Source organism: Erpetoichthys calabaricus, chromosome 10 (genome assembly GCF_900747795.2).
Source record: "Erpetoichthys calabaricus chromosome 10, fErpCal1.3, whole genome shotgun sequence".
Lineage (NCBI taxonomy): Eukaryota > Metazoa > Chordata > Cladistia > Polypteriformes > Polypteridae > Erpetoichthys > Erpetoichthys calabaricus.
In genome coordinates this window covers 3479117-3504372 of record NC_041403.2, presented here as the reverse complement: position 1 = coordinate 3504372, position 25256 = coordinate 3479117, and the positions used below count along the sequence as shown (strand labels likewise).

The 25256-nt window shown below is 41.4% G+C and overlaps 1 protein-coding gene across 1 annotated transcript in view; it reads right to left on the bottom strand.

Annotated features, from left to right (window-relative positions):
- The window catches only part of LOC114658703 (interferon-induced protein 44-like), a 42680-nt gene extending 20039 nt beyond the window's left edge, over positions 1-22641 (bottom strand). Inside the window, exons 1-2 of the mRNA XM_028810740.2 lie at positions 22271-22641; positions 10029-10490 (exon numbers count right to left, since the gene is read on the bottom strand). Of these exons, the coding sequence (XP_028666573.1) occupies positions 10029-10482 (454 nt within the window). The 5' untranslated portion in view covers positions 10483-10490; positions 22271-22641. The remainder of the gene's footprint in view (positions 1-10028; positions 10491-22270) is intronic.
- Between the last annotated feature and the right edge of the window lie 2615 nt (positions 22642-25256).

Sequence of the window (25256 nt, the reverse complement as noted above, 5' to 3'; positions counted from 1 at the left end):
CAGGGCAGTGGAAAGAGCCAAAGCACAGGATTTGGAGGAGATGAATGAAACACTGGAGACAAAAGAGGGAGAGGGAAGGATGTTTAGAATAGCAAAGACTAGGAACAAGGCTGGGAAGAAGAAGAACAAGGTGTGGTCTAAAATAAAAATAACAGCATGAAGAAGAGATATAAGAGGTACTTTGAAAATCTGTTGAATGAAGAGAATGCAAGGGTGGTATTTGGGGATGGAGTCCCGAATGAATGGTAAGTACCAAAAATAAGGAGGGAGGAAGTAAAGGGAGCACTGAAAAGAATGAAATATGAAAAGGCAGGCGTGCTGAATGAGACAACAGCAGAAGTGTGGAAGAGTTTAGGAGAGGTGGCACTAGGTGTGTTATGGGATCTGAAGCTGAAGATCTATGAACAAGAGAGAATACCAGAGGGGTGGAGGAACAGTGGGATTGTACTCATTTATAAGGAGTAGGATGACATTCAGGATTGTGGGAACTCTAGAGCCAGGGGTCTCTAAAGTACGGCCAGCGGACCAGATCCGGCCTGCGGAAGAATTGTGGGGAAATGTGGCATTTGGATTAATTTTCCAATGAGAATTTACAAAAAAAAAACACGAGGTGTTGATAGATTTCAAGTTCATTACATTAAAATTGTGTTCAAAATATGTTGATAGTCCACACTATGTTAACCCTTAAACCACCAAAACCAGCTATAGTCGGTTCCCAATGCAATTTGCCAGCACGCTGGAGCCGAGTATATTCGGCAACGTACATTTGTTGAACGCCGCAACCGGCTAAAGTCAGATCTCAGTGCAATTTGGCAGCATGTTGGAGCTGATCAATTTGTGCTGTACATTCATTGAGCAGCCAGCTCGTGACCACTGGCGCCCCCTAGTGTAATCAGCCTCACTGTCTCTGAGATTCAGCCGCTGCACTAGACTGGCCTGCCAGCATCAGCGCTTACCTCTGTGTGTTTGTGTGCCGCCAGTTCAAGCGCAGTTGGCTCAGTGATTTACTGAATTTCATTAATGGCATCAGTTGCACCTTCTACATATTGTGCCAGTGTTTTTTAATAGTTTTTACAGTTCATTGGCATGGTGTAAAATGATGAGTGTTGAGTAATTGTGATGCTCTTTGCATGAAAAAAAATATATGTGTTCCATTAAAATTTCACATTTTCTTTGTGAATTGTGACGTTTACTTAAAAGGTGCAGCAAAAAAGTATTTGGCGTCCAGGGGTGCATTAGCCCCCAAGTATGTGTCAGTTTATATTATTCACAACTTTATTTAATACTGAATCGTAATTGTATACTTTGCTGTATTTCTTCATACTTGTTCGGCCCAATCGACATGTCAATTTGCGGCGCTGCAGGTTGCTCTGGCGCTGTGACTAATCTTTAAATAGAATCTGGAAGTTCATTACTAGTCATTACAGTTAATTATTTATAAGAATACTTGCAGTGCTGCAGTGTAATACTCAATTTGTAATTGCATAAATTTCTACTTAAAGGTGTGTAGTCACTTTTTCACATATTTGCTTGTATGGAATTATCATGATTTTAATAATGTCATAATTATTTTTAAATTTATTCTCTTTTATAGTTTTAACATGGATGGTAAAAAAAAAAAGAAAAGTTGATCATGAATGTTGTGTGTTTAATGAAGAATGAGGCATAAAATACTTCTTCATACAATCAAAGTCAAAGGATAACGCCGCATGTCTCATTCGTAAAGACACTGTTGCTGTGTTGAAAGAATACAATATACGCCACCACTATGAAAAAAAACGCGCTTCAACGTTATCACAATTTAAAGAAAAGGAGCGTTCAGATAAATCTGAGTCATGATGTCATCGTCTGCGTTCTCAGCAAGACTTATTCACAAAAGCAAACTGAAGCCTTAAACTTAGTAAGTTACAAGGTTGCTTGTGTTTTGGCTAAAAGAGGAAAACCATTCATCGATGGCAGTATCATCAAAGAGTGTGTGATGGAAGCAGTGGCAGAGTTATGCCCGGAAAAACTTGATCTTTTTAAAATGATAAGTCTTGCGCCAAATACTATTGCTCGTCGGGTTGAAAATATGGGAAATAGCATATCAAGCAAGTTGTAGGCAAAGCCCAATGTTTAAGTCGGGATTCTCTCGCGCTGGATGAATCAACTGATGTCTGTAAGACCTCGCAACTCGTAGTATTTTTTGCATGGTGTCGACGATGAACTTAACGTCAAACAGGAATTAGCGTCACTTCACAGTATGCACGGCACTACGCAATAGGAGAGGATATCTTCAAAGAAATTCAAAAAGCACTAACAGAATATAATTTGGACTGGAATCATCTGCAGTGCGTGACAGCTGATGGAGGAAAAACATGTCTGGTATGAAGATGGGTTTGGTTGGATGAATCACAAAAGCTTGTGAGGATGCAGGAATATCAAACCCAATGTTTCTTCACTGTGTTATTCACCAACAATCACTCTGTGGAAAATACGTTGATATGAGCTGTGTCTTCAAACCTGTTATTTCGATGGTAAATTTCATTCGCTCTCATGCACTTCATCATCGCCAGTTTTGATCTTTTCTCGAGGAATGCGATTCCGAGTATGTTGACTTGACATTTTATACTGCAGTTCGATGGCTTAGCTGTGGAAAGGTTCTTTCACGCTTCTTTCATCTCAGGAATGAAACTGATATATTTCTTTCCTAGAAAAACTATCATGAACCCCTTTTATCAGATACAGAGTGGCTTTGGAAATTGGCATTTTCTGCAGATCTGGTGAACCACATGAACAATTTGAATTTAAAGTTGCAGCGTGAAAATAACTCAATTTGTGATTTATTAACTCATATCAAGGCATTCATAGCAAAGCGGAAGGCCAGGTGAAAGATTGTAACTTTGCTCATATGCCATACTGTGCAGAATTGCATAAAATGGGTGAAGCAGAATTCTTTCTCGTTTGCAAATTTAGTTATTTCAGATCTTAAACAACAATTTCAGAAGCGATTTGCTTCTGCCGGGGAAATTACATTGTTTCAAAATCTGTATGACTGTGATGTTGCTGAGTTCCCAAGTCAAATTCAAATGGAAATTACTGAACTTCAGGCAAATGAACACATTAAAGACAAATACAAGGGAGGAAACTTGATCGATTTTTATAAATTTTTGAACTCTGAACAGTTTCCAAATTTGAAGTAATTTGTTTGTAAATTTATCTCCATTTTTGGACAACATATCTTTGCAAACAAACTTTTTCCCCAAATGAAATATATCAGGTCAAAATACAGGGCAAATTTATCTGATGAACATTTGAAGCCGCTACTTGTGATTAGCGTTTCAAAATTTGAACCTCAGTTTAATAAGATTTTAAAAACACAAAAACAGTTCCATCATTCACATTAATGGTTTTATTATCATTTGTGATGAAAATATGAAAATTTGTTGGTAGTGTTTGTCATTAATATATGATAATTTAATTTCACATACTCTGTAATTAGTTTATAAAATTTTCTGCTTTCAATAAAACTCATATCTAGTTATTTATCTTTTTTTTTTTTTTTTACTACGGCCCACTGCTGAAGTACCCAATGTGGCCCTCATGGCGAAACGTTTGGAGACCCCTGCTCTAGAGGGAGAAAGCAGATGTCACACAGAATGAAAATTTGGGAAAGGGTTATAGAGAGAAGTTCTTTGGGAAGAGACCACCATAACTGAGGAGCAGTTTGGTTTTAAGCCAAGAAGAGGAACAATCGATGCAGTCTTTGCATTGAGGCAGCTGATAGAGAAGCACTGAGAAAAACAGAAAGGTCTGCACATGATGTTTAATGATTTGGAGAAGGCTTATGATGGAGTGCCACATTGATAGGTCTGGAGGTGCTTGACAGGGAAAGGAGGTCCAGAGAAGTATGTGAGGATTGTCCAGGACATGTGTGAGGGAGTGAGGACTCGGGTTAAAACAGTGTTGGGGTAACAGTCAAGACAAGATTGGAAGAGGAAATCTGAAGCAGGGATCTTCTTGAAGTCCTTACCTCTTTGATCTGGTTATGGATGTGCTGAGGTAAAAGATCAATCCACTGGTACAGGGTTTGCACTGATGACATTGCGTTGTGTGGCACCAGAAAAGAAGAAGTTGGAAAAATGGAAAAAGGGGTTTGGAAGAGAGTGTTGAAGATAAATAGTAAGAAGACCGAATATGTGAAGTTTAATGATGGTCAAGATTCGAAGGTTAGCCTGCAGGGAGAGCTACTGAAAACAGTCAAGTCAAGTTGGGGAGCAGGCATTGGTACAGTGCGTTGCCACACCCACTACACAACGAAACAACTCGGGATCCCGGTTTGCAACCACCCCAGCCCAGTCACACCCTCTATCCCACTATCTGCCGCAGCCAGATGTTACGTGGGCGACCCCTTGGTTTGGTCCAGCCACTCGGGTCCCCAACAATGAGAATCTTATGAGAAAGATCACCCTCGGGGAAACACGCCACATGGCCGTAGTGCCGTAACTGATGCTCCCTCACAATGCAGATCATGTGCCTCATTCGGGACTCCATGAGCAATCGCTCATTCGACACAAAGTCAAACCAACGGTACCCAAGGATTTTCCGGAGAGACACAGTACCAAAGGAGTCCAGTCTTCATCTCAGGTCACTGGATAGCATCCATATCTCGCAACCATATAGCAAGACAGGAAGCACCAGGACTCTAAAGACTAGGACCTTTGCTCTTTTGCAGAGATATCAGGACCACCACACACCCCTTTATGACCTCATGACCCCCCCCCCCCCCCATGCTCTCCCAATCCATCTAATGACTTCATAGGAAGAGTCACCAGAGATGTGAAGGTCACTGCCAAGGTAAGTAAACCTCTCAGCGAGGTCGACACTTTCTCCACACACAGACACACTGCTGATGGCTGTGCCCAAGAGGTCATTAAAGGATTGGATCTTGGTTTTTATCAGGACCCTCGCAAGCCCAGACACTCAGACTCCTCACTCAGTCTCTCGAGCGCCCCGATCAGAGCCTCCATTGACTCTGCGAAGATCACAGCATCATCAGCAAAGTCAAGATCCGTGAACCTTTCTTCACCAACTGTTGGTGTCTGAAAAGAGTGTAGAAGTTTAAATATGTAAGATCAGTGGTAGCCCAAGATGGAAAACTAGATGCAGAGATAACCCATAGAGCACAGTGTGGATGGAAAAACTGAATGAAGGTATCAGGAGTATTGTGTGATGGAAGAGTGAAGGTGAAGGTTAAAGGTGATGTTTTTAAGACAGCGGTACAGTGATGTACGGAACTGAGACATGGGCAGTAAACGGAGCTCAGGAGAAGTTAGATGCGGCAGAAATGAGAATGTGGAGATGGATGTGCGGAGTTACAAAAAAGGACAGAATAAAAAATGAGACAATCAGAGGTTAAACAAAAGTGGAAGAGACATCTGAGAAAGTACAGGAAAGGAGGTTGACATGGGGTGTGGTGAGGAGAAACAATGAATATGTGGGCAAAAGAGTGATAGGAATGGAAGTCCAGAGGAAGAGGAAGTGAGGGAGCTCAAAGAAGAGGTGGATGAATAAAGTCAGGGCTGTCTTAGCAGCATCATAGATCACAGAGCAAAGTAGTGCGCTGGGGCCCCTGTTGTGATAGCAAGACAGAAACATTGTGGGCCAAAGTGGGCTGTTCTGACAACACTGGCACTGTACAAGAAGGGCCATAGCAGACTCAGAGGTCTTTTGATGTGGACAGCAAGCTGCTGGAATGTTCTACCAGTCCATAGTAGCCAGTGTGGTGTTCTATACTGTGGTCTCCTGGAGAAGCAAAATGAGCTCAAAAGAATCCCAATGCCTGAACAAACGTATCAGGAAAGCCTGTGCCATCACAGGGCCAACCATGGACACACTAGAAGCTGTTGTGAAAAGAGGGTGATGGCAAAATTGCTGAAAAATCCTGTCCATGAGGTGCTCTTTCTTTGGAGCACTTTTAGCCAAGTGCTCATTCCACTATGGTGTGCTAAGAATCGCCTCTGGTGGTTGCTGGGGTGCCCCTGTGATTAAGGCACTGGACTATCATGTTAAAGAATGACCAATGAATCCTAGACATGGACTCTCTGAGGGAGAAACTCCACATTACACTTCTTCTTCACTTTCTTCTACTCACCAACCAAAGCAAACACTAATGGCTTCATCAGGCTCTTATTTATTGTTTTTCTCAGCTGGCCTATGGCTTGTCAAAGAATGTACAGTCGGCTCTCCATATCCACAGGGGTTCCACATCCGCAGATCGAAAATATTAGAAAAAAATAAAATATAAAATTCCAGAAAGTTCCAAACAGCATAACTTAAAGTGATGTGTAGGCCTAGCCTGCTGTACCCTCCTGCCATTTCACGGACCCTCAGTCTCATCCCAGCTCTCATTGTTTGAGCTTCGTTCACCTTGCATCTCATGCATTCAATACTTGTGTTATGTGCACACTTTGTTTCTGTGAAAAAACAATATGGCAGAACAACTATTTACATAGCATTTATCATCTGCATCAGATAGTATAAGTAAATCTACAGTAGAGATGATTTACAGTATAGTATATGGGAGAATGGGCATAAGTTATATGCAAATATGACACCATTTTGTATAAGGGTATTCATGGATGTTGGTTTTGCTTAATAATAGCATATGGTTCTGACCGTTAGTTGATTTCATCATTAAGCGTGTTGACGTACATTAAGGGTATTGGGACAGGCCTTTGAGTTTGATGTAATTCTTGTCGCACTGACTTTGGACACACGGCTCCACGTCTGCGTCGCTGCTATATGTGCACAGCATGCAGCAAAATCTAAGCCACCTGCCATCAGGACACAGGGATGTGCCTTTGTGCCAAGTATACACGTTACCTTAAGTTACCTACCCTAAACTAATCTGACCTCAAGTAACCTAACCTAACATTAGCATAACATAATAATATAAATTAATAATCTCTACATATAAAAGGCAAAGCCCTCACTGACTCCTCACTAATTCTCCCACTTTCCATATAGGTGGGAAGCTGAAAGTTCACATGCTCATTCGTTGCAGTGTACTTACAAAAGTTAGGTATGTTTCATGTCCTATTGCAACACCCAAATCGGGGGGGGGGATGGGTGTACCCTATAAACTGTATATATAGATAGGGGAAACGTGTCCTCACTATTTCACCGACTTCCAATATACGTACAAAGCCCAAATTTCCCATTCTCATCCTTTACACTGTACTCACAAATGTTAAGTATGTTTCATTTTGCTCCGTGCCCCATAACGAACTTTCGATAATAACGTCTTCTTTTTGGCAGTTCTCACCATTATGCTGTAAGGAACTTTTAGAACTGACCTCTCCGTTTGGCGGTTTCATTCCTTATTTCCATTAACAGAGGATTTATTTCACGGCAGAGACGCACAAGGGCTGCCCCCAGTCCCCCTTCCTTTTTCCGCTAGGCCGCTGCCCACACACCTACCGCATGGTTGGCTCCCTGCCTATATACATTAACGACATCCCACGCTCATGTGCCTCCTCACTCGCTTCCTTACTTTCCTCAGCTGTTCGTCGTGCTCACTGCTCCCTTCATCTTTACTCTACTGCTTCAAGTGTGGAAGGACTGCTCATTCTTCTTTCAGGCTACCTCTAAACCTCACCCATACTGATTCCAATTCAAACGCCTCCAATTTCCAGTAAGGGTCTGCTTTGCTATGACAATAAATAAGTCACAGGGCCAGACTCTAAAAAAGGCTGGCATTGACTTGACACAAGATGGCTTCTCACACGGCCAACTGTACGTTGCATGTTCAAGAGTAAGCTCAGCAGACAGCTTGGTCATTTTACAGCCCGAGGGCAGAACTGCAAATGTTGTTTACAAAGTGATCCTTACATCCTAAAAATGTGCATTTCTCATACACAACATCTACAACCATAAATTAAACTCTTGACAATCATTAAATTTACTCTCAATACTAAAATAAGCCTACGACAATCACACTGACAATCATGTTACGTCATTTTTAAAATGTTTCCTTTTCTTTTTCATAACTTCTTTAACACACTACTTCTCCGCTGCGAAGCGCAGGTATTTTGCTAGTTTTAGAAATATAGTAACAATAAAACATTGAAAACAATATTAGTCCTGTAATACGACCGCTTCTGATGGTATTTCAACACTATTCAGTTTCCTTCATTGTATAGAAGCTCTGTTGTTAAAGTGCAACGTTGGTAGTTTGGACAATGTTAACTGAGTCATGACTGTACTGTACTTCCATTCCTTGCCTGCTACCCAGCTGCCACTCAAGCATCTAGCCCCGCCCAGTTCATGAAGCGCCAAATACCAGCTGCTATAAATTGTTTTTTGAAATCCTAGTAACAGGCCCTGATTGATTTATAACATTCAAGCATCAAGACCCGCCCTTGCTGGCTGCCATTCAAAAGCATCTAGCCCTGCCACACCAGGCTGGCATTCACTGAAGTGTCTAGCCCCATCATGCCCAACAATGTTAACATTTCTTTAAATAGCACATTTTTATACAAACAATGTAGCTCAAAGTGCTTTACAAGATGACAAAAAGAAAGTTACAAGAAAAGAAAAACAAATAAGATTATGCAATAATATTAAAGAATAAGTAACAAAGAAAAAAGCAAATGAATCTAAACAATCTTAAAAACAGATAAATATGTTGTCTATATAATAGATCTATCAATACAGTGATCCCTCGCTATATCGCGCTTCGTCTTTCGCGGCTTCACTCCATCGCGGATTTTAAATGTAAGCATATGTGAATATATATCACGAATTTTTCACTGCTTCGCTTATGTCTGCGGTCTACAGTACGTGTGCTTCCTCAGTTGATTTGCCCATTTGAATTCAAACAAGGGACGCATTTGAATTGAAACAAGGGACGCTATTGGTGGATGGCTGAGAAGCTACCCAATCAGAGCATGCGGTTAAGTTCCTGTGTGCTGCTGATTGGCTCAGCGACTGAGCGTTGCATTAACCAGGAAGTCTAATCTCACTCATTCAGCATTAACGTGTCCAAGCGCCAACAGAAGATGCTAATGATTGCAGAAAAGGTAAAAGTTTTGGATATGTTGAAGGAAGGAAACAGCTACACCGCTGCAGGACACCATTACAGCATAAATGAGTCCACAATTCTTTTTATTTAAAAAGGAGGAAAAGCATATAAGATCTATGGCCGCAGTGTCTTTTAACCAGGGCGCAAAATGAGTTGCAAGTGGACGTTGTAAGGCAGTAGTCTGGATGGAACCGGCTTTAGGGATTTGGATTGAAGAGTGATGGAAGAAGAACAACGGCGGTGCTAAACAGTCACCTGAAGAGGTTCCTTTAGAAAAGCTGTAATGCTATCCTTTGTTGTGCAGTAAAATTAAACTCATCGTTATCGGACAAGTCGTCGTGTCATTGTTGGTGAGTAACCATAATTAATTATTTACGTACAGTACTTATTACATGTACATAGTTTAGTGTCACTGTACACACATTTTATTGTATACAATTTTTCTTGCATTGTACGTATTTATTGATGGTGGCCTGTCTGTTGTAATGGCTGTAACATATGTGATATCGGAGACGCTCGATATCTTTAAAATAATATTTAGGTTTTACTGTATGTGAACTGTGTTTACATACATAATTTCAACGAATCTTACCTAATATCTAAGAGAATACAAAGGGTTTATGCTGTATAATGGTGCGTGAAATGTTTATAATAGTGTGGGAGAGTTTATAAGGGCTTAAAATATATAAAAATAACCACATGAACATATGGTTTCTACTTCGCGGATTTTCTTATTTCGCGGGTGGCTCTGGAACGCAACCCCTGCGATGGAGGAGGGATTACTGTATACAAATATCTTAATGACACTAAATTCTAAATGACCCAGCCGACTGTGGATTTAGAACACTATAATGTGTTACCAAATTTATTTTCATCAACTCCCCACAATTTAGATTTTTAAATCCCCATGGACCACCAAGTGTTTCATACCTTGACCCAACATGCCCCAAGTCCTATGGCTCACCTTCCACCCGGTACACCTCCAGCTCTTGCAGGACTTTTTCTTCTTCCTCAAACGAGTCTAATCTAGTGACAAATAGTTTTGAACTGCTTTTTTTGGACCGATGGAACTTCAGGCCATTCTCAAAGTTGATTGCGTCGTATTCAGTTGTGAAAGACTCCACGGGGTCTTTAGTGACTTTAGACTTCTCAATGGAGAAGTAAAAGGCCTTTTCATCCTGGAATGTTGTGTTCCGATCTCTGAGCCACTGACTTGTGCAGCCCCCCATTATGACGTCATCCTCCAAATAGCCCACTATCATGATGTAGCCCTGATTGATGCTCTTCCTGCCTATTTCAGACACACTGAAGCCATGCAGGCTGCCCTTGTAGAGCAGGCTGAACTTAGTGTGCTCCTCAAATAGGGATAGGAGCTTCTTCTCCGTCTGCTTGTCCAGACGTGGAATAACAGAAGACATGACAGCACCTGGAATAGAAGGATAGCAATAAACCAAGGGGTGAGTCCTCCACTAGTAACTGCTGTGCACAGTCTACTTAAATATTACTCAGCGTGTGTTGTGTATTTGGGCCTTAGAGCTTCATCCCTTGTGCCACCATGGCCACCATGATGTCACTACTGAGGGACCTCCCTTATATCATTGAGAGTTGTTGGAGTTTAGTATCAGGGAGACCTGTTGGTGGACACTTCTGGTCATTGGATGTCTTGCTTTCTGATTTGGGATTACGGACTGATGTGGTTAATTGGGTTGAGGAGATGAGTCCCCAGGTTACCATTGATGCTTCTAGTTTATGGAGTTAAGAGTTTTATAGTAAGCATTGTCTTGCATTTCCTGGTTTATGATCAATTTTGCTTTGTTTTTGGATTTTGATTTAGACGTGTTAGCCTTGGGTGGCCTTTTAGGCAAACCCTTTTAACCTTTCTTCCTATGCCTACTTTTTGCTTACATACGTTCATTCTTTATTTATAAATACATTTTGTTTAATGAATTTAAACCAGATGTTTCCAGGTGTCCTATCTCTTGAAGGGCATTTGTGTATTCAATGAAGTTAAATGTCTAAGCCCCATTTTGGGCCTGTGAAGACCATGACGCCTGCCTTTTGAGTTTGGGACCAGGCCCATTTCTGAAACAGACCAGTGAATCCTGTTTGTGTTTTTGGGTTATTTGTAAGGTCTTGCTTTGACATTTTATCCTGCAGCTTTGTTTTATAATGCTCTGCTGTGATTCCTGCCATTTAATTATTAAAATAAGGCATTGCCTCCAAAATCTAACCCCAGGTAAAACTAAGGCCTAGTATTCAACATGGGCTTTTCTCCAAAATAGAATATAAATAGAATAAACCCATGCACCATAATAATCTACAGGGAAAGAAAAACTCTAGCACCTTAACAATTTGAAGATTTATTACCAAAAATACATTTCTTTAACAAAAACCGCAAAGATATAAAGCACAGAACAAAAACAGTTGAAAAATGGGATTGCCTAAAGACAACCCAAAGCTAACAGATCCAATACACAGTCCGATACTGAAATGAGCATAATAAATGGCACCTTTTATTATTTTGTGCGTGTCTTCTGCCCGAGATAACAAGACACACACAGACACGAGGAATTCAATGGTGTGCTTTATCTTTTGAAACTTCCCTGAAAACGTTATAATTATTTACTTCCATTTTCACTATCATTTTGGGATAGTTGCGTAGCAGTCAATGGCAATTTTTCCCACGATGCACTGAGAGGGAATACAAAGGTCATTGCATGCATTCCCAGCTTACTTGAGATTAATTTAAATAGAAACTTTGAGATAATTTTTGGACCCCTGACATTAGAAATAAGCTCTGAACTTTTGACTTTGACTTTTAAACTAACGAATTAGCTTTGCACAGTTTCTTTCTGACGCCTGGTATCGACCTCTGCTTGTTTTGTTGACAGTGTTCTTTTTTCTGTTCATTGCTCATAAGATTCTGCACTACCTTTTCAGTCAATACAATGCAAAAAAAACAGAACAAAGAGTCAAAAATCAGAACTTCCACAAAAGCGCCCAGAATGAAGTAAAACCCCCAACAACTCTCAATGCCACTCTGGGGGACTTGACAATAATTAGGGAGTGGGTGGTCCTCCAGTTAAATGTCATGATGACCCCAACCCTGAAACAGTAGATATATTCAGGACACAGAAGTAAAAAAAACAAACACAAAAATTAAAAAAATATGCATAATAAATAAATAATATTCAAAACAAAAATGGACTTAAAACATTTTATACACAATAACAACATTTAAAGACAATAAGATCACAGTAACTGGCACTGCATTTAAGCCACAACTGAGATATGACAGATGTTACTTTGTCGGGGTAGGACCCTAGCGTGACCCTACACTCCCCTTTTGCTCTTTTTTACGTAGACCTGAACAAAATGACCCCAAATCGCTGATGTAGCCCTCATATGCTTTACTACCATTTTATATCTATGAACTCAGTCAACAACACGGAGTAACAGAAAAGGTAGGAGAAAAGGGTACACTTTTATTCATCATATATTATAAATAATGTGCCTAAAGCATAAGAAGAGAACAATGAGTGTTGGTAAAATAATACAACCTGATAATAGACCAGCAGGTGGCACTCTGACTTAGTATGATGACTGGTCTCTGAACCCGCATGGCATTTGTATGGAGTGGCAGACACAGGCAGCCTGACCCGTCTGAATATGGCAGCTGAGAGAGTGAGCTCTTTGTTACACTTTATGTTAGGCCTGCTTCCTTCCTTTATGTATGTCTCAGACCAGTGGAATATCATAGTGTAGGCCGACTCCCTTTGCTTCATTCCAGTCCTGTTTAAGCATAACTCCGACCCCATTTCATCCCATGCTTATATTTCTGAAAACCTACTCCTCTTCCACGGCTCTTCCATTCCAGGCCAACCTTGTGAAACTGATTACAAGTAGGTCAATGCAAAGCCTTCAGCCCCCAGTCCAACTGACAGCCTGTTAATGGTCTTTCATCTCATCCCACCTGTGCTCCCCCAAGGCTAGCTGGCCAGCCAATAACTGAGATTTGAAAAAGTGAGAGCTTCTGCTTCTCATTAAATACTGAATGGGGACACACAGCACCCCAGCTGCATGTCCAGGTGGCCCCGCCTCCATCGGCTCTAACCAATCATAAGCAGCAAAATAAACCAACCAATAATCAGGAATTAAAAAATAATTGTTGCTCTTACTACAAGTTAGAACTAATAATAGATTAAATCTCAGGTATTGGCTGGCCTGCTAGCCTTGGGAGAATACAGGTGGGATGAGATGAAAGATCATTAACAGGCCGTCAGCTGTGGCCTCGTGTATAACGCCGTGCGTAGAATTCACACTGAAACATGGAATACGAACAAAACTGGAAATGTGTGCATGCACAAAAAAAATCCAGATATGTAAAACTATGCGTATGCCAAGTTCCATGCAGTTCCCCTTTATAAATCCCAATTAACATGAAATATAACGCACGTGCACGCGCCTACAGCCTCACCTTGACTCCTCACAGAATTTCACATATTTGATTATGTTAATTACTATAAATAGCCCCTTCCATTCAGTGTTTTTTTAAAAAACAATGGTAAAAGCACATATAAAAAAGAAGAATTTCAAAAAAGAAGTAGTCAGATGTCAAAGTTGATGTGAAAACGCGAATATCTTACAGAAGCATATTAGGGCCACAGAGAAGGAAAAACATTCTATGTTGAGATTAAAGTTTAAATATCAAAATGTTAACTTTAATTTTGAAATTTCCACTTCAATCTCATAGTTTATTTTGTTATTAAAGTAAAATGTCGTAAAATTCATTTTAAAATCGATGTTTAATTTACTAAAGTTTCTCAAATCCCACCATAACTAAAGTAGCACATTAAATGCTTCATATTCTAAGTGTTTCCTTACCCAGTCGTTAATTACTACATGCTTTTTAAACGTGTTTTCTCTTACGCCGACAGGAGCGCACAGGCAGTGATCACCACACAGACTACATTACATTTGTGATATTACAGTTCTCAGAACATTTTAGAATTCTAAGATGTATACTTGATATCATTTTCATGATGAAATCCATTAAAGCATATATTAAATATGTGGGGGCACGGTAGCACAGCAGTAGTGATAAGCTGGTGCCCTGTCCAGGAATTGTTCCTGCTTAGCACAAGATGCCTGCTGGGACAGGCGCAACCCTGGATGAAATAATTTACTGCAGAAGTACTGTCTCTGTCAAACGTACTAACCACCAAATCGTGTCATTCTGTTTACTTTCTCCACGTAATCAGTTGCCACAATATAAGCACTGTAATAAATGTCAAACCAGCTGTAAGCTTACAACACCGACTGTTCAAAACTTTTAAGGAACATTGAAAAATCTTCACTATACATGTTTAATTATTCCATCCATCTATCCATCCAGGGTCACGACAGTCCCAGCAAGCATTGATGCAGAAACAATCCCAGGATGGGTCACCTGTTCATCACTACCACCATGCCACTGTGTCCCCGCATGTTTAATTATTAACAGTATACATTATTTAAATGAAGTTAATAATTAATCAGTAAATTGTAATGTACATAATTTAATGGATTTCATAATTAAAATGATATCAAGTATATATCCTAGTATTCTAACAGCACAGAGTTCAAAGAGGACAGACTTTGGAAATCTAATTCGACTTAGAAGCCAGTCATCATCAGGATCTGTAAATCTTCTATTGAATTGAATTGAATTCCTTTATTGTCATTGTATGATACAATGATATTCAATATGCAACTCCTCCATAAACCCGTGTTCCTATATAAGGATAAAATAACAATAATACAATAAAAAACAATGAAAAGTATACAATATGAAAGCATAACTACAACATACATGTGCAGATAGTGGCTCAGGTTGTGAAATATTACAACTGTAGTGCAAGTTGACAGTGAGGGAATTATAATTATAAGAACAAACAGTTCTACAAGGAGCACTTGATGGACTGATTGAGTGCATTTGTAGCTCTTGCAATGAAACAGTTTCTGAGCCTTGAGGTCCATGCAGGAAAGGATCTGAAGTGTTTGCCGGATGGGAGAAGTTCAAATAGACTGTAGAATGGCTGAGTGGAATTCATGCTGATGCTGTTGGCTTTCCTGAGGCAGAGTGTGCTATAAATGTCCTCCAGGGCTGGAAGCTCCATCACAATAATCCTCTGCACTCTCGACACAACCCGCTGGAGAGCTTTCTGATCAGCTGCTGTGCAGCTATGATACCACACAGATACAATGGGTTAGTGGTGCACTGAGAGTAATAACACTAAAGCAGCTATGGTATTTGGAATAGTTTGACCATTCCGTGGACCATTACATTGTTACAGAATGGCTACAATCAAGTGCCTTAAATTTGTAAATGATATGCAATTCATTTTGGTGTGTATGATAAAGTCCACATCATGGATGTGAATCTAAAAAAGAAAAAAGGGTGACCACAGAAACAGTACCACTGCTTTGACACTGGTGCCAAGTGGAAACTTGCATACGCACAAGGTAAGGCTGGTGTGAGAATGTGCATAGCTTTATTCCAAGTTGAGATTTTATGAATCTCGAAGTGAGCGTGGAAACAGGCGTATGCAACATTTTTGTGTGTGAGGCCCAGTTACTGCAGAATGCAGCAACAAGAATCTTAACTAGAAAAGAAAATCTGAGCACATCTCCACAGTTTTAGTATCGTTACATTGGTTACCCGTGTCATTTAGAATTGACTTTAAAATACTATTAATGGTTTACAAAGCCTTAAATATTCTCATCCCCGTCCTATACTTTAGAATGTTTGTCACCTTACACTCCAAGCTGTAACCTCAGATCTTCAAGCGACGGTCTACTTATACTTCCAAAAGTCAACCTGAAAAGAAGTGGTTAAGCGGCTTTTTGCTGATATGCAACTAAAATTTGGAATACTTTACCAATAGAAATTCGACAGACTAATTCTGTAGAACAATTTGAAAAACTGATAAAAACCCATTATTTTAAGATGGCTTTTTTGTAGCTACGTTTTAGTTGTAGTCTATATGGGCACTGAATTCTCATTTTCCTCTGGGTTCTGCAACCTCACTATTCTCTGCTCTCTTTTCCAGTTCTTCTGTGGCAGTGACCTGCGCCAACGCCACCTGATCAAAGCGCTATGCTCCTCCAACCCCGTGTTTATGGATTGAATGGCGGGTGTCGCTGATATCCACATGACCATCATCTTCAATTTCTTCCTTTTGAAGCCTGAAATCCATAAGGGCTGATTTAGAACACCTGTGTTAGGTAAAATGTCCAGTGGGGGCTGGGTGGTCTTTTGGCCTTTGACCCCTTGCAGCCTGTTTTTTCTGTCCTCCTGGCCACTTGACCTTACCTTTTGTCTTTGTTACATACTGTATAATATTATTGTCTAATCTTGTTTATGTTTTATATTAAGTTCCTTTTATTTCTTCTTGTAAAGCACTTTTAGCTACATTCCTTGTATGAAAACATGTTATTTAAAAAAATGTTGTTATCGTTTAAGTATTTCTTTGGAAGTATTTAAGTAATTTTGTTTGGTTTCATTGGCTGTGTGTTTTTTTCTCCTTCTTTCTAGTCCTTATATTTTGTGATGTTAAAACCCCTTGCCCCGTTTTGGCCCATGTGGCTTTTTTTGTGTGGATCTGGATGTGGTTGGGGTCGGCTTACCAGTAGGCAAGTTCAGGCCAAAATTAAAGGTGGGTGAGGCCTTTAACACAGAAAGCCCACTCTCCTTCCAAGTGTCTTGTCAGCGCACTGACAAAATAAGTCCAATGGGGAAAACCAGGAGATGCATGTACTGTAAACCAGAAAAAGGGTCAAAACACCGGGAGAGCAAAATAAACTGAGCGAAAAGCCAAAAGGTGAGAAAACATTGTCGTCAATGAACAAGCAAGTCCCATTCTGAAAGGACATTGTAATAGCAAAGCTGTAATATAGCACCGTTAATTCACCTCCTTTGTTTGTTCAATTGTATATTGCATTCCTAATTCCTGTTTTATCATATAGTGCCTTTCCTATCTATGCATCTATTAAATAGTGACTTTTTGTTTCTCTCTGTCCATTTTATGCTGTTATATATTGGCTTTCCCATCTATTCATCTTCATATATTTACATAGTGCCAATCCTATCCATTATAGAGTGTCGTCTCTCTCTCTCTATTCTTCTCCTTTTCTATCTGTCCTTCTTTGTATCTATTATATAGTGACATTCCCTTCCATCTTTTATATGCTGTTCTTCCTGTGTCTCCATCTATTAAACAGTGCTTTTAACATCCATCCATCCATCCATTATAGTGCCTTTCCTATCTCTCTTCATCTCTCACTCTATTACATATTGCCTTCTCCATTTATTATATTGCGCCCTTCCTTTATGAGTATAGAGCCAGTAGGTCTTCTCTGCCCCCTGCCGTCAGTTCTATTAGACCAGGGGTCCTCAGTCACCGTCCTGGAGGGCCGCAGTGGCTACAGGTTTTCACTCCACCCCGTTTCCTAATTAGAACGCATGTATTTACTACTAAAGCAATATGTTTGTTGTGTTTAATTTTCATTATCTTTCCCATTACATTCCCATTACCTGCCTATTTTAGTTTTTAGCAGCTGCAATTAAGTTTTAATTGTTGCCAGTTTTCTTAACTAGACATTAGTTAATAATGAAATGCTGATAACCAATAAACCAGCAGCTCCCCAGCTGACGCACTTCCTTTCAAACCTGTGCGTATGCACCATGAAGTACCTGTGATTAAAATAATATGTTTAGAAATAAATAAGAGGGGAACTGGAAGGACCGTTACGTTTGAATCTGTTCTACTCCACAAAACACCCGGATAATGTTCTTAGAGAACGAAACTCTACAGTGCAACTAAAATATTCTCTTGAATGAATAAAAACAACAACAAACCAAATAGTTAAATACCAAGCTTCATTATCAGCAAGGAGTGTTTTCTAATTGTAAAAACTATTGGAAGGAAAACCATTGGCCACTGTGGCCCTCCAGGACCATGACTGGTGACCCTTATGTTTAACAGTCCCGCTGGACCTTGGCATCAGTCGGCTTCTTACCGGACAGCCTGAACTTGGGAGCAGATTACAGAGCCACATGTGTGGCCGCCTGATGCTACCTGAGCCACTGAAAAGTCTGCGCTCATTGGTGTCTTTCTTATCCATCTGGGCTTTAGAGACATTCTTATCTCTCTGTCTCTCACCATTAAATCCTTTTTTTCTGGAATTGTTTTTTTTTTCTGTCCTCCTGGCCATCACACCTTAGTTTATTCTTTGTTACTTAGTGTTACCTAATCATTTTTTTATATAAACTTTCCTTTCTTCATCTTGTAAAGCACTATGAGCTACACCATTTGTATAAAAACGTGCTCTAGAAATAAATGTTACTGTATTGTCTTTCTCATCTATTATATAGCGTGCCCCTCCCCTTCATTGATTATATAACGCCTTTACCCCTTCTCTATTATATAGTGCCTTTTGCCCAGAGGTGTGTTACAGTGCATCCAGAAAGTATTCACAGCGCATCACTTTTTCCACCTTTTCTTATGTTACAGCCTTATTCCAAAATGGATTAAATTCATTTTTTCCCTCAGAATTCTGCACACAACACCCCATAATGACAACGTGAAAAAAGTTTACTTGAGGTTTTTGCAGATTTATTAAAAATAAAAAAATTGAGAAATCCCATGTCCATAAGTATTCACAGCCTTTGCTCAATACTTTGTCGATGCACCTCTGGCAGAAATTCCAGCCTCAAGTCTTTTTGAATATGATGCCACAAGCTTGGCACACCTATCCTTGGCCAGTTTCGCCCATTCCTCTTTGCAGCATCTCTCAAGCTCCATCAGGTTGGATGGGAAGCGTCGGTGCACAGCCATTTTAAGATCTCTCCAGAGATGTTCAATCAGATTCAAGTCTGGGCTCTGGCTGGGCCACTCAAGGACATTCACAGAGTTGTCCTGAAGCCACTCCTTTGATATCTTGGCTGTGTGCTGAGGGTCGTTGTCCTGCTGAAAGATGAACCGTCGCCCCAGTCTGAGGTCAAGAGCGCTCTGGAGCAGGTTTTCATCCAGGATGTCTCTGTACATTGCTGCAGTCATCTTTCCCTTTATCCTGACTAGTCTCCCAGTTCCCACAGCATGATGCTGCCACCACCATGCTTCACTGTAGGGATGGTATTGGCCTGGTGATGAGTAGTGCCTGGTTTCCTCCAAACGTGACGCCTGGCATTCACACCAAAAAGTTCAATCTTTGTCTCATCAGACCAGAGAATTTTCTTTCTCATGGTCTGAGAGTCCTTCAGGTGCCTTTTGTCAAACTCCAGGCGGGCTGCCATGTGCCTTTTACTAAGGAGTGGCTTCCGTCTGGCCACTCTACAATACAGGCCTGATTGGTGGATTGCTGCAGAGATGGTTGTCCTTCTGGAAGGTTCTCCTCTCTCCACAGAGGACCTCTGGAGCTCTATACAGAGTGACCATCGGATTCTTGGTGACCTCCCTGACTAAGGCCCTTGTCCCCCGATCGCTCAGTTTAGATGGCTGGCCAGCTCTAGGAAGAGTCCTGGTGGTTTCGAACTTCTTCCACTTACGGATGATGGAGGCCACTGTGCTCATTGGGACCGTCAAAGCAGCAGATATTTTTCTGTAACCTTCTCCAGATTTGTGCCTCGAGACAATCCTGTCTCGGAGGTCTACAGACAATTCCTTTGACTTCATGTTTGGTTTGTGCTCTGACATGAACTGTCAACTGTGGAACCTTCTATAGACAGGTGTGTGCCTTTCCAAATCATGTCCAGTCAACTGAATTTACCACAGGTGGACTCCAATGAAGCTGCAGAAACATCTCAAGGATGATCAGGGGAAACAGGATGCACCTGAGCTCAATTTGGAGCTTCATGGCAAAGGCTGTGAATACTTATGTACATGTGCTTTCTCAATTTTTTTATTTTTAATAAATTTGCAAAGATCTCAAGGAAACCTTTTTTCACGTTGTCATTATGGGGTGTTGTGTGTAGAATTCTGAGGGGAAAAAATGAATTTAATCCATTTTGGAATAAGGCTGTAACATAACAAAATGTGGAAAAAGTGATGAAGCGCTGGGAATACTTTCTGGATGAACTGTATATGTGTTTTTTGCTCCCCCTTTTTTTTGATGTGTTGATGTGCTTTTGAGTTATCACTTAACCAAACACCTGCTCCTGGTTTGAAATGATGGACGAAAAAATATATTAAGGCAACTGCAGGAGTTTGAGGTAGTCAATACCGTAAAGTAAATTAGGAAGAAGAAATCAAACGTTGGGTCACTTCCATCACGGGCTAGACAAATCGGGAGTGGTCTTTTCTAGACTTTCTTGTATACTCAGACCAGCTGTACCCCGTGGCTACGCCCACATAGTAATGAAACAGGACAAACTTTAAAAATTAATAGACGTTGGCATTATATCTGATCGTGTTCAGCTCTGACGGGACGCATGGGGAGAAAAGCACATGGCTGTGATGTCTCTGCCAATCATCAGCTACCCTCTAAAACTCATGGAGCTCTGATCTCTCTCTCAAAAACGTCAAACGTTACTCCTTAACAATCTGTAGATGATAATGTCTGTTGAACAAACACAGGTATCGCTAGCTAAGCGGAGGCGAGGTGCACTCCAACATGTGGCGAGAGGAAGACCAACTCGAACAGAGGCTGGTGTGTGAATGAGGTAGGTTCCACCACCCTGCTCTCGGTCCACAGCCACTCTGTTGGATTTGTATAAATACATCGGTACCGCAAGTGAACTATGGTACTTAGCACGATGACAGAAGTCACAAAATAAACTGGAAAGTTCAAGCAAATTATAGAAAACAATCCGATCTAAATCCATTAAGTAATTCTCTCGTGAAAAGTGGACAGACAGACAGAACGCACTTGGACCATGAAATTTTTTTAACGGTTTCTTAGCGAACACCTATGAGCCAAGGGTAACCTACATTCCAAATTTCAAGTCGCAAGTCCTGTTGGTTCAGGAGATTTCGTGATGAGTGAGTCAGTGGTATTACATGGGGATGGATATTTGAGGAGTAACCCGCAAGACAATGATTCTATTTTTATATTATGTGCATTAAAGAACCATCAACAACAAATCAAATTAATAATATATTGAACAATTATTATTAAAGTAAAGTTGAATAAATCGGACTCTGCAGCTGCATGAATAAAAGGTAAAGTACCACTTCCGGTTAATGGAAATAGCCCAAAAGTTGATAGAAATCAACGTTTTGGACCCAATACTTGTATGCAAGCGGGCGGCACGGTGGCACAGTGGGTAGCGCTGCTGCCTCGCAGTTAGGAGACCCGTCTGGGTTCACTTCCTGGGTCCTCCCTGCGTGAAGTCTGCGTGTTCTCCCGGCGTCTGCGTGGGTTTCTTCCCACAGTCCAAAGACATGCAGGTTAGGTGCACTGGCGATCCTAAATTGTCCTCTGTGTGTGTGTGTGTGTGCTCTGCGGTGGGCTGGCGCCCTGCCTGGGGTGTGTTCCTGCACCTTGTGCCCTGTGCTGGCTGGGATTGGCTCCAGCAGACCCCGTGACCCTGTATTAGGATATAGCGTATTGGAAAATGACTGATTGACTTACTTGTATGCAAAATTTGGTTGACCTGAGTGAAAGCGAACTCAAGTTATCCTGTTTATACACACACACACACACAGATAATTTTAAACAATGGTATTTTCTGGCTCAATAAGGTCTAAAACGTCGAGATTCATCAAAATCTCGAAAGGGAAGTTTTGGAGGATTCCAATGCTTTCCCTATACTTCGTATAAAAGAAAGCAAAAACAAGTGAGTGACACCGGAGTGACACTAGACAGGCGGGCTAAACGCAACAGACTTCGCTAGCTTTTGTAAGAGAAGAAGCTGAAGGCTAAAATGCTTTACTGATGCCCTCTTCCTTCAGTCCGTCCGTCCTTCTATTTCCTAACACTCTTCTTCCGTCTGTTCGGTGCAGCCCTTCATGTTGGATGACACACACCGTACGAGTCCCCGTCTAAAGTCATACCGCACATCCGCTAAGCACACTCGGTCGTGCTCGTTGTATTGATGTCTTTCGCACCCCTTCACGGTTCCGTCGGTGCTCGGGGTCTTTGATTTACAGCTCCCCCACTTTGATATGCTGTTCGGATTTCCCAATGAGCCACTCCTCAAGCCCTCATTGATTTTTTTTTACTTACCTTTTAATTTTTTTTCACCCGATCTCCTTCTTTCCTTATTCCTACTCTTGCCTTTTCTTTGTAGTTTAGTCCTCCAAAACGCTCTCTCAGTACATCGCCATCTCCTCTTCTATACCCCCTTTCTAAACGACGGCCGGGGCCTGCAGCAGCAGCAGCCCAGTGAAATGCCAACCTCTGCTCTCGGGTCCTGAAACGAAACTGAAAACTCGGCGCCAGTTTGGAAAAACAGGAGTTTTCTTCTAGGCGTCCGTCACTCCGCCCAAACCCGCCGCAGTTTCAGCAAGGCGATCCCGCTGGATCTTAGCGACTGTCGGCTTCTTATCCGACCCTCTGAATGTATGAATGGATTACAGAGAACGGAGCTACTTGGGCGCGCTCTTCAGGGAGGCGTGGTTATGAAAGTCAGAAAACGGGACGCTCGTCTCCCTGGCGGTGGGCGTGGTTTATCCGTGACTTTTGGACATCAGCCTCCGGAGTGGCGCACCTTCACAGCGGGTAACTGTCACGAGTCCCGCTGCAGTTTCTTCGTCGTATGCCGGCACGTCGTGAGATCAGAGCGGATAGGAGACGCATGAGGTGGTGCTGCAGGGGGTCAAATTTTATACGAACAGTTGCCGAGGTGTCAAGGACAGTTATAAAGCCAGAACATGTGCAGGGTGGCGTAGTGACAGTTTAATGGGCTTGAATTCAGTGTGTTTAAAAAAAAAGACAGAATTCCTGGAAAATTTTGCTACAGGTTATGATGATGGCTATCTATAGGACACAAAGATTTACCTGTCTTACCTGCTTTGAATAATCAGACTGTTTTGATTAGTATCTCATCCACACACAATGTGGTGATACAGAATTGCCTGCTTTCTTTAAAAATGAACGAGTTCTGGGGACATTGGTTTCTAATCAGGTACTTCTTGATAGCTGGCAACAATACTGTGACGTCCCGTCGAATAAACACACTCAGGAGCCGCTTGTCCGGGGGAGCCTTCCAAATGCCCACTGGCTTTTATATGCCAGGATATAAACGGTGTCCTACCGCCGCCCGTTGTCTGGGTCACGGGGACACCTCCAAAATAACTAAGATAATTCACCTTCGTCCAATATCTACCTCTTTAACTGTTCGCTCCCTTCACCACTTGATGCTGTCTCCCTTTCGCTCCAGCAACAACCTCCACTTCTGACCACCACCTCCCCTTTTTCTCCACGCACCGTTAATTAACCCTTCACTCAGCTCTCTCTCTCTCTCTCTCTCTAGGGAGGGTCCCCAAGACCTTAAAAAATGTGTTCCCCCAAGACTTCACCCCATCACTGCTTCCACTCCCTACAGCCCATGCAATGACAAGACTCGTCACAATGCTACATCTTGCCTGAAGAAGGGGCCTGAGTTGCCTGAGTTGCCTCGAAAGCTTGCATATTGTAATCTTTCTAGTTAGCCAATAAAAGGTGTCATTTTGCTTGGCTTTTCTCTACATGCATAATGGCTAACACGGTACAACACCCTAGTACTATTGTTGAACCAAAGTCAATGTGTTTACACTGTTGTCCTGCAGAGGAAATTGGCATGCACCATTGTTTAACTGATCGTCATGTTGATTTACAGTATGTAGAGATTGATGCATTTATATAGTCAGTCATTCATTGTCCTTCCCGCTATATCCTAACATAGGGTCACGGGGGTCTGCTCGAGCCAGTCCCAGCTAGCACAGGGCACAAGGCAGGAACAAATCCCGGGCTGGGCACCAGCTCACCGCAGGGCAAGCATTTATATATTTGTGGGTAAATGAGAATAAAGTACAACAGAGAAGTATGGTCTGACTCAGGACTGCTGCCTGCTTCTTTTATGCTTTTCACCATATGGCTGTGGCTACACCCTGTAGTAACAGTGGCTTGTACCTGACCCAGGTCCCCCAAGGTCTGAGGCTGGCAACAACAGAGCTACTGCCTTGCAACATGGAGACCAGGGGTTGCATTCTGGGTCCTCCATGCGTGGACTTTGCATGTTTTCCCTGTGTGTGTGTGTGTGAATTAGAGATGTTAATTGGCCCCAAAGTATTTTCGGCTTATGATGGACAGGTGCCCCTTCAAGGGATTGTTACTGCCTTGCACTTGATGCTTGATGGGATCGGCTCCAGCGTCACCCATGCAGAAAAAATGGAAATGGAAAATGGAGGGGTGGATTACTGACACCGATAAGGGAAAGTATGAGGCGGCAAACAAGAGCACAAGTAATGTCAGACACGATAACTCTCTCACCCTGATGCCTAGTCTCTTGTCACAAATGTTCCCATTTTGTTTTCTATCCTTAACTGCATTAACTGCAACAAATAGGTATGTAAAAAGTCCCAGTGGTTACGATCGATGACAAGTGACAGCAGGTGTCTGCTTTGGGCAATATGATTGGTGTGGGTATGGAAAATAAAAACTTATTATATTCATATATTAGCATAAATAGATATGAAAACTTATAATTATTAAAGTTAGTGTAAGCAGTAGTACAAATTAGGTATGCCAAGCAAATAGTTAAATAAAGGCACATGCCATTTTTCTTTTTTAATTAAAGCTTAGCTGGAACCACCAATATCTTAATTGCCCGGAGTACTAGGGTGTTGTACCGTGTTAGCCATTATGAATGTAGAGAAAAGCCAAGCAAAATGACACCTTTATTGGCTAACTAAAAAGATTACAATATGCAAGCTTTCGAGGCAACTTTATCTCGCCTGAAGAAGGGGCCCGAGTTGCCTCAAAAGCTTGCATATTGTAATCTTTTTAGTTAGCCAATAAAGGTGTCATGTTGCTTGGCTTTTCTCTTAATTGCTCAGAGAATAGAAAAGGAGGAGAAGGATAGATGGAGACAGCCGAGATGAGAGCAAAGGGGGGCACCTGCCAGTTGGAAGCTGACCAGAAAATAAGCGAAGCAAGAGGTGGAGGTGAATCTCAAACCACAGAGAAAATTGTTGGTTTCCATTAAAAACTTGAAGAAGCCAGCTGCAGA